Source organism: Eleutherodactylus coqui, chromosome 2, assembly GCF_035609145.1.
Source record: "Eleutherodactylus coqui strain aEleCoq1 chromosome 2, aEleCoq1.hap1, whole genome shotgun sequence".
Taxonomy (NCBI): domain Eukaryota; kingdom Metazoa; phylum Chordata; class Amphibia; order Anura; family Eleutherodactylidae; genus Eleutherodactylus; species Eleutherodactylus coqui.
This window is the reverse complement of record NC_089838.1, coordinates 332,686,899-332,697,271: the sequence shown is the minus strand read 5'-3', so window position 1 is coordinate 332,697,271 and position 10,373 is coordinate 332,686,899. Positions and strand designations below refer to the sequence as shown.

General features: G+C 42.4%; 1 protein-coding gene across 1 annotated transcript; it reads left to right on the top strand.

The window, feature by feature from the left end:
* The first annotated feature begins 8,968 nt into the window (after window positions 1-8,968).
* On the top strand, window positions 8,969-9,877 carry LOC136610344 (olfactory receptor 1468-like). The gene has a single exon (XM_066589577.1). It carries the CDS (start codon window positions 8,969-8,971, stop codon window positions 9,875-9,877), a length of 909 nt encoding a protein of 302 aa, XP_066445674.1.
* The last annotated feature ends 496 nt before the right edge of the window (window positions 9,878-10,373 follow it).

Here is a 10,373-nt window from a genome sequence, read left to right as displayed (position 1 = left end):
CTATCCTTGTCCCCAGAGAGCAATGCTCAGAAGTAGAGAGAATAAGTGGTGGTGAAGGATGTGCAATGATGTCACCATCATCTGACTTTTGCATAAAGTGGCAATGCTCAGCAGTGAAGAGGGTTTATCTATGAGCTGTCAGTGGTCTAATACAGCGTAGGGGTTAATGTCAATTAAACTCATTATAAGGGTGGGCCGTAGTGTTATATATTTAGTATTTTTTTTAATTCGTTTTATTTATTTATTAAAAGAATTGCAAAATACAGAAAAAAAGAAAGTTTGTTAGATACATGTCGAATGATGCATATATAGTGCACTGTACTTGAGCTGATACAATAGATGTTACAATACTTTCTGGATACATTTGTTGAACATTTGTAACAATAAACTTGTAACATTTAACAGTCATATCCTGTCTTGTGCTGATCTTTTAAAGAGCGTATTACAAGTCTTTGAATGTTTATTGGTTGGGGGGGGAGTGGAGGGAGGGGGGGATAGGGGAAGAAGGAAAAAAGGGAGTGGGGAGGGAAATTTGGGGCTTAAAGTTTACTCCATAGACAAGGTGGAATGGGAGTCCATCCAGATACCCCATATTTTTTAAAATTTATTCGGGCAGCCTCTGTTCTGATAAATAATTTTTTCATGGGAGATTATGGTATTTACCATTTGAATCCAGTGTGGAATTGAGGGGGGTTCTGCAGCCATCCATTGTATAGCTATCACCTTACGTGCTAGAAATAGTACTTTCTCAAGAAAAGTACGGGTGTGGTGTGGCCACACTTCCTCCTCCAGTAAGCCAAATAAAGCCATCTTGGGGTCCAAGCCGACAGTGAGTAGGGGCGGTAATAGTAAGTTTATGAGATCGGTAATTTTAGACCAATATTCGTTGACGAGGGGGCATTCCCAGATCAGGTGCCAAAAATTTGCCTCCGGCTGGCGGCATCTGTGACAGGAGTTTGAGGATGCGTTGCCCATTTTATAGAGATGCCTAGGGGTGAGATAAGCTTGATGTATTATATATAGCTGAATCAGTTTGTTATTTACAGCAGGGGAAACCGACAGTTGAGATTCAGAAATGTCCTGCCAGTCCTCGGGTGTTAGAGATGGGATAGATTGTTTCCACTTGTCGTAGACTGAAAGTGGGTTGAGGTCTGTTTTGGCCGAGAGGAGGTGCATGTAGAGTGCCGAGATTAGGTCTTTGGGCCCTTGGGATTTAAGGACGCCGATTGTGGGAAATTTGGATATTCGGGTTGAGGTGGGTGGGAACTGAGAATTCAGCGCATGCCTTAACTGGAAGAATCTAAATAATTGGAGTTGTGGCGATTGTAACCTGTCGTGTAGTTGGGTAAATGTGGGGAGTGTTTCGTCCGTGTATATATCGCCCAGTGTGTGTATCCCCTTGGTCACCCAGTATTGTGGGTCTGGGACCGATTACAGAGCAGTAAGACCGGGATTGTTCCATAGGGGAAGTTCAGACATTACATCTTTGTATCTCTGAAGGGTTTTAACCTCTTTCCACATGCCGAGGGCGAGTTTGTGAAGCGGTATTGTGTCGGAGGAGTTTGTCCATTCTGGGAATTCTAGGTAATTTAGAAGATTATTTCCCTTTACTTGTTTCGCAAGTTGTTAATCTGCTATGGGCATCCCCCTGTCTAGGACCCAAGCTCAAATATTATGTAGTTGCCCTGCTAGATAATAAAGCCGAAGGTCTGGGAGGGCTATTACAGCTTGTTCTTTAGGTCTTAGTAGTGTTAGTAAACTTAGTTTTGAACAAGAGGAGTTCCATATGAATGATGTAATAAGGGAGTTTAGGGACTGGAAAACACGCTTGGGAACGCTTACTGGCATGTGTTGCAATACGTATAAACATTTGCGTTGGATAGCCATTTTAATAAGGTTTATATGCCCAGTCACTGAAAGCGGCAGCTTGGACCACCTCTTAAGCTTGTGTTTTATATTCTCCAATAATGGGTCGATATTATCCGTTATAGCATTGTTATGGTCACGGGACATAAACATCCCCAGGTATTTAAATGTAGAGACCACTTTCAGTCCATATCTAGTAACACAGGGGTCATTTTTTGGGTTAAGGTCTGTATATAGGATTGTAGATTTGGACCAATTAATGTGTAACCCCGAGAGATAGGAGAATTTGTCTATATGGACCATAGCTCGGGAAAAGGAGTTTATTGGGTCTGATAGGAAAAGAATTGTGTCATCCGCGTATAAACCTACTTTACTCTTGAGGTCTGTCCATCTAATACCAGTTACATTGGGGGTGCATCTCAGGCAGATCGCCAACGCTTCGATGGCTATGGCGAATTAGGCCGGGGATAAAGGACATGCCTGTCGGGTGCCCCTTGCTAGTTCGAACTGAGCTGATGGGATGCCATTTACTATCACGGTTGCGCTCGGGGATTTGTATATGGTTTTAATTGAGGACCGAATCCGCAGCGGACCAGACAGGCCTCCAAAAAGACCCACTCCAAAGAGTGAAAGGCATTCATCATGTCCAGTGAGACCAGGGCCCATGGCATATTATATTGTTTGCCTAATTGGTTGGCTGTTTGGACTCTGCGGATGTTTATTGTTGTGGATTTTCCTGGCATGAAACACGTCTGGTCGGGATGTATGATGGATAGAACTACCTGATTTAGTCTAGTGGCCAGAATTTTAGTTAGGATCTTATAGTCTGCGTTAACCAGTGAGATGGGGCAATAGGAGTTACAGTCTATAGGGTTTTTCCCAGGTTTCAATATAACTATGATGGAGGCTTAGTAGAAAGAGGATGAGAGTGATTTATCTAGTTGGGCCTGGCGTAGTGTCTCGTATAGTTGTGGAGCTAGTTGTTCACTGTATTTGCGGTATGTCTCTATTGGGAGGCCATCTGGGCCAGGGGATTTGTTGAGTGCCATGTCTTGGATTTTTTATCGGATTTTGTCCAGAGTGATTGGAGCTTCCAGGAGCTCAATCTGCTCTGCAGAGAGAGTTGGAAAAGTCAGGTCCCTCAAATAGTTTAGGATATCTGCCACAGTGTTTTGGGAGGGAGAGCTGTATAGATTAGTATAAAATTCTTTGAAGCAATTTGTAATGGATGGGGCGTTGGTCATCTCCGCGTCGCACTGGATTTTAATCTTAAAGACCGTGTTGGCGTGGTTTTCATGTCTAATAGAGTTGGCGAGTAGGTGGCTGGATTGATTTCCCAGTTCGAAGTAGTAGTGTTTGACAAAGAATAATTTACGCTTGGCCTTAGGGTGGATTTGATGTTTATATAGGCGGGAGAGGCTGAGCCAGGCTGCTTTGTTAGTATCTGTGGGATTAGATATGTATAGCTTTTCCGCCTCAGCTGTCTGGCTTTCCAGTTCTTTATCAGCCTGGGATGTTGATTTTTTGATATGCGAAATAGTGGATTTGAGGCATCCTCTAATCTAAGCCTTAAGAGTATCCCATTTCAGGGCTGGGTGGGTATTGCCGTTGTGAGCGTCTAAGAATAGGGATATGTGGAAGGGTGTTTGAATAGGGATATGTGGAAGATGTTGGCGAATATTGGAAAAAAGATTGTATCAGCAGACTTGTTAGGAAAATTGGTAAGAAACAGATTAAAACAGCTTAAACAATTAGCCTTTTGACATCTTGCTTAAATTTCCGCGTAAGTGTCAATAAAAAACAGAATAGAGAAAGAAAAAAAAGGTAGCTACAATCTATTAAGAAGTAGCAGATGTTATTAGAAAGGGGATATCCCGATGGCCTATAGAGGGCCAATTTGACCGCTGGACCTTGGGTGTAATTTGAGGGTGCCGCACCATCTATCTCACCATCTATGGGCCAGGGGGATATTGGGCAGTGTAAATCACAGCTGGGTTTAGGGCCTCGCCACAGATGCAGCAGGATCAATCATCTCTTGGTGCTTAGGGGACATGTCAAGCCATTCCAGGGCCTCTGTGGGAGATTGTAAAAAGATTGCCTTTCCTTGTGCCACGATACGCAAACGGGCTGGATATGCCATTGAGTAGGGGATGTTTCTTTCTTTAAATTTCTTCTTTACTTCCATGAAGGTGGCACTTTGCTTTTGTAAGTCTGCAGAAAAGTCTGGGAATATGGAGATCGTTGCATTGTTATATTTAAGTGGGCCCTTTAATCTGGCTTGGCGTAGTGTGACATCTCGATCCCTACAATTCAGGATACTTGCTAGGAATGGGCGCGGGGGGGGGGGGGGGCACCCGGCTGTGGCAGTTTTGCTGGGACCGGTGGGCTCTTTCCACTGTGAAGTGGGCAGAGAAGGTGTCGTCGCCCAACAAAGATTTCAGCCAGGTTTCAGCAAATGTTTCTGGGTGGGAGCCTTTCAATTTTTCGGGAAGGCCTATTATGCGTAGATTGTTGCGACGCGAGTGGTTTTCCAGATCGTCTGTTTTGGATTGGCAGAATTCTGTTATTCTTATGGATTTTTTTACCGCCGCAGAAAGCGGACGTAGGGAATCTTCTGCGTTGGAGATGTGGTCTTCCATCTCCTGCATTCTGTCTTGCATGTTCTGTAGATCTTGTCTTAGCAGGGAGACGTCTGACTTTATTTCTTCTATCTTACTGGTGAGAGAGGATTTACAGGTATTAATTGCTTCTGGGAGTTGTCGCATGGTTGGTTACGGGGCTTGCCCGTCTTCATCTTCAAGCTCTCTCATCTGGGTAGGTCGCGTCGCTTGCGGGGTGTGATTGGAGGTTTCGATGAGGGAGAATTCTTTTAGCTTTTCCGCTGTGGAGCCACTTTTAGCGCGTGTACTCATGATGAAAGGTGTTGAGTTAGTATAGTAGTTTATAGAGATAGGTGACTTTTCTCCGTCTTTTCCCCCTTGAGCGGCGTAGTATAGGCGGTACCAAGTGTTGTTACTTGCGGGAAGGGCAAGATAATGGTTCTAATGATTTGATGCGGCTCTCACAGAATTTAGATGTTGAGGACTATAGAGTTCTTATAGTTATGCGGTTACAGTAACTGTTAGAGGGTAGAAATCCAATAGCTTGAGTTGCAGTTATGCAGGATTTAGCCAGGTCTTAGATTGATCACGACGGTAGAGGTGGAGGGCGATGTCGGCTCCGTGTGGTGATTCTGTCTGCTGAGGGCTATAGGGTTCTGCCTTGTCGCGTCAGAGACGCAGTTTAGAGTGCGAGGGAAGTCAGTGTCTCTTATGGGCCCAGTGGCTTGTCGGCTTGTGCAGAATTTATACAGTGGGACTGTCCGTCTTCTGCCTCCCTTTCCAGGGTGCTATTGTGTGGTGACGTGGGCGGCAAAGGGGTGCTATCCAGGGAGATAAGATGTTTTTTCTATGGGCTGTTTGCCCAAAGTTCGTAGCTCCAAGGGTCAGTGCCACTGGTCTAAGGTGTTGTCCGCAAGCCCCCACTGATTACTCACAGTTCGTTGCCGGCTCTGCAGGGCCGGATCTGAGATGGGGACGGCTTTAAGCACAGCGTCCTGGGAGGGTGTTGAATGTCGCCTTTCGGCGGAAATGGAGTGGCCCAGAGACGAGATGCAGATGGGGCGATCGGGCTGGCCGTGGCTCCGGTGGGGATCCCGCAGCAGCTGTTCCACGTCGGAGGCGGGAGGATGGGTCTCTCGGCTTGCGGGGCCGGGTCTGGGTCGGTGAGCAGTCTCGCGGTCAGCACACTATGGGGTGCGGGGCGCCACAGGAAAGCGACGGCAGGAGGTTTTGCAGCAGCAGGACGGCCAGGTATGTCATGGCTTTCGGCTGGGTCTTGCAGTGGAGGTTCAGCTCCGGTGGTGAAGAGACGAACCGCACTTCTTGTCCTGGGGAATGTTGTCCTGGGGATTCGGCACTGATGAGGTAGCCGAGCAGGTCACGGGTCCCAGAAAGGTAGGCTGTGTCTGGATGAGGGGGGACAGATCACACAAGCCCCGATCTGGCCTGCAGGTAAGGAGGGTCAGGGAGGTAGGCACTTCAGGCGCCAAACAATGAGCGGGAAAGCAACAGGCCGTTGGCGCTGCTCTCCTTCCACTTCAGCCCGTGATCTTATTATAGGTATCAGGATGCTGTGATTGCTCTCAGCTGCGGTCCAGTTCCTCCATCAGAATCTAGAGGTCCATTGGTGTTGTTCTGGACATCAGGAGTCTGGTAAGGCAAGGACTTTGTTCGGATTTTGGTCTTTCCCCTGGGGAGCTCTCCTCACATGCGTCTCTCCATGTTGGTCGCTGGCCACACCATATATTTAGTATTAGTTAATAGGTAATACATTAATGCATGAGTTCAAGAGAGAAATATTTTTTTGCTATATTTTACAATAATTCTTGTTTCCTTTAGATATTCTAATTGTCCTTGCTTAATGACCTGAGAGATCCTTCTCACACTCTGCAGACTGTACTTTCCTGTGGGGCTTCTTCTTTCCAGCTTATATAAAACAGCACATCATCTTGATTTTTTTTTATTCCTTTTTGATATCTGTGAGATGTTTCTCGTTCTGAAGAGAATATCTGTAAGCATTTCTTCCCTTTCTTTCCAGTGATGTTGGCTTCATAGAACTTGATGATACTGTTTAAAAAGTAAATCCTTCTTCTCTGCAGGATGAGAAATACATTTAAGGAATCTCCCACATATGGTGTCTTCTCCTGCTGACCGATCCTCAGTCAGTGCCAGCTAGCTTGGGCATTAAAGACAACGCTTACACTCTAGGTCATTAGGATTAGCAAGACAGCCAACGGTCTGTAAGAACAGGAAACTTCTGTCTGATGCAGGTAACAATAAATGGAACATGAAGCTCTGGTCCGGCCCTATTCAAAGTCATATTTCATTCCAATTAAATCACAATATCTGCTGCATATAATTGGTGTGTTTTTGAATTTAGCAGGCTTATTTTTGACCAAGGTTTATGGACCTTTATGGTTTGTTGCATTCTGGTTGCTTGAAAGTTTGTAAATATAATTCTGCTGGTTAGCCAATGAAGGCAACACCTCTATAATTATTTTGTATTTCTTACGCCAAGTTATTTAACATTACATAGATTTTTCTGGCTAAAGTGATATTGCATAATGTTTGCTTCATATTGTTACAACAATGGCTTTATTAACTAACTCCTAAATACAGGGAGAATATTGTAGGCGCTTGTGATTCAAATGGGAGAAAAAAAAGAGAAGAAGGTGGAAATGTAATTTGCATACTAATACAAGCACATCATTCAGAAGCTCATTCAAAAACATACTTCTTCATTCAATAAGAATAAAAATGGCATAAATAGAGAAAATAGGGTGCATTCATGATCTGGAAATACTGTAAAGGAATGTTATTAGATCACCCTTTATTTAAGACTGTTCACAACTATTTAATTGCTACTCCCCAGGAATCCCAACATAAATGATAGTTTAGTATGATGAATATCAAAATAAACTTTGTTACATTTGTACATTGTAAAACTTGCAGCAGGATCCAGCTGGATGTAAAATATTACACACCTGCCTGAATGACTTTAAGTTTAATCTGTTTATTGGTCTTTGAAAATAAAGATAATCATAAAATACCAAGTAAAACCATAAAAATACAAAACAAAACAGAGACATGGGTAGCAGCACTGCGTAGTCCTTAGTGAAATAGTCAATTTCCCCTGATAGATAGACAAAGAATTCCAAATAGCATGTCCATTGAGGGACAGTGTCCAGCACCATACGGTAAAATCACATGGCTAGAACATATCTAACCCCTGATCAAGAGACTGAGCATATATCTCCCCTCACATGTAACACACTCTCAAAACAAGTAAAGAAAACATACAAAAAGACAAAAACGGAAAAATAATGAGAAAGAAATAAAAAGAAAAAAAAAAAGAAAAGAAGGGAAAAGTGAGTATAATCAAACCCCAAGTGGCTTACATAAAAAAATGTATTTAGAAAAGTGATCCATTAAAAGCACAGACTGTTACAGTAATCAGGACAGTCCTCAGCTATCAGTTCCTTCATATATTTTAGACTAGCTGATATACCTGACTTCGCCTGGGTTAATTTGGTACAGGTGTTGTTTGCACTGAAAATTTTATGAAGTCGTGGTTACTTTAAAGGAACTGAGGAATGAAATATGTATACACGTAGAGGAGGGTTACATTCTCCTCGTACGGCATGTACCGATGTCCCTCTGCAGAATGTAATGCAACGCCTCCCATCTTCCTCACTTAGGACAAATTTCAGTCTTGTACAACATCAGGAAGTTAGTTACATTAATAGGGGTGCACTTCCTTTTGCAAATAGCAAAATAGCATTGAACAATTGAGTTGTGATCCATCTACTTTTCCTATTTGGGATCTAAAGAATGCTCCTGGCAAATTTCATGTTTCTATGACATTGGGAAGTTAGAGAATTAGAGGCGAGTCAGTCATTCAGTGAGGGCTTTCATATATGTAAATATATATATATATATATATATATATATATATATATATATATATATATATATATATATATATCTATCATTTATTCAATTGGGGGTGGGGTGCCATCCTAATTAACATTTTTGAGTGCATAAGCCATCAGGACAGCTTTTGCATTGTGGTGTACCTCCAGTGAGTCATTTTGTAGTGCGGTTGTGAATTATTATTTTTACTTGATTCATTTTTATTTTTTCTTTACATTGACCTTTCTGCAGTAAAAGTTTTGTGGTGTTGGTGGTGGAGTTGCTTGAGTAAGTTGTATGTGGTGATTGATTTGACAGGTAAAGTAGCTTTATTGTGTGTATGTATGTGAAGCCATACAATATTTGAGAAACATTTCTAAAAAAAAGTTTTTAGGTAACATATAAAACTGAACATAAAATAAACATTTTTTAAGCACTTGGTGGCCATTGTAGTATTGTCTTAAATTGGGATGCAGGAGTAATGTGCAGTAACAGTCTTTATACAATATTATTGACTTTTGACATCGTTATTACCTTACATCTGCTGCAGGTACAGTACATTACTATTCAACATTTTAAATTTACTTGAAATGGAGGATTACAACAATACCACTATCCTCCTACTTGGATTTCCAGGCCTTTGTGGCTTCAGAATTGTTATTTTTCTCTTTCTTCTCATGATTTACCTAACAACAATCTGTGGGAACCTCTTGGTCATAATCCTAGTGGCCTATAGCAGGCACCTCCACTCCCCCATGTACTTCTTCATGACACAGCTCACAACGTTGGATATCTTAGTGACCTCAGACATCGTCCCTAACATGCTCCATATGATCCTTAATAATGGATCCTCTATGCTGCTCTCAGAATGTCTCGCACAATTCTTTTTCTTTTCTTTCTCAGAGTCTTCAGAATGTCTTCTGCTGACGGTGATGTCTTATGATAGATATCTGGCAATTTGTCGCCCCCTGCATTATCATTCTCTGATGAGTCCTATGCTTTGCCTGATATCTGTGGCTATGACGTGGCTCTTTAGTTTGGTAGTAATGTCAGTTCAAACAATAAATATATCTCGACTCCGATTTCCAATGTCAAATGTCATCGATCACTTCTTTTGTGAACTTGATCCGATAATACAACTTTCTACTTCAAGCACTTTAACCATCGAGACTTTCAAAATCTATATTTGCGTTCCTGCAGTTCTGTTCCCGTTACTCATGATTGTGGTCTCTTATGGGTCCATTGTCCGTGCAGTCCTCAAGATGAAGTCCATTCTACGACATAAAGCCTTCACAACCTGCAGCTCGCATTTGACTATAGTATTTATATTTTATGGAACCTTGATCTGCATTTATTTGGTTCCACTACATGGGAAATTTATTGCTGTACGGAAACTGCTTTCCTTATCTTACACTGTGATGACACCCTTAATTAACCCCATTATATATTGTCTCAGAAATAATGACATTAGGAAAGCACTTATGACTTTTGGGAGGTGAAACATGAAGACACAGAAACTCCTAGAGCAGTGGTGACATTTAAGGAAGCCTGTCACCTAACTTTTGGTCTAGTAACCTAATATACTGTTAAGTGCCAGCCGGAGACGTGATGCATTCCACTTCCAATGTGCTTGCACATACTGACAATGGCACAAATGTGTGACATCAATCAGGCCCAGGTCACTGAGCTTATGTCAGATCTCTCAGTGCAGTGTAAGCACATTGGAGATGAAATGCATGATTCCTCCAATGGGCAGAGCTAGAGGTGTCACTCAATAAGAAAGGGGGTGGTTTTTAGCAGAATAGGCAGGAAGAAAGTCCAGACCACTGGCAAAGGCGAACCCCCATTGGACAGATAATTAGCATATGACATGCAAAAATCATATTAATCCATATCTTCGTATGGGAGACAGTTTGGAAAAAGAGAAAGGTAATGCTGGATTCTTTATACCATCAAATACTAAATGGTATATTGGTATACTAGGCCAAAATTTAG

Bases quoted from the DNA above. Each gene is read 5' to 3' on its own strand.
- LOC136610344 (XM_066589577.1), top strand. From the start codon at position 8,969: ATGGAGGATTACAACAATACCACTATCCTCCTACTTGGATTTCCAGGC.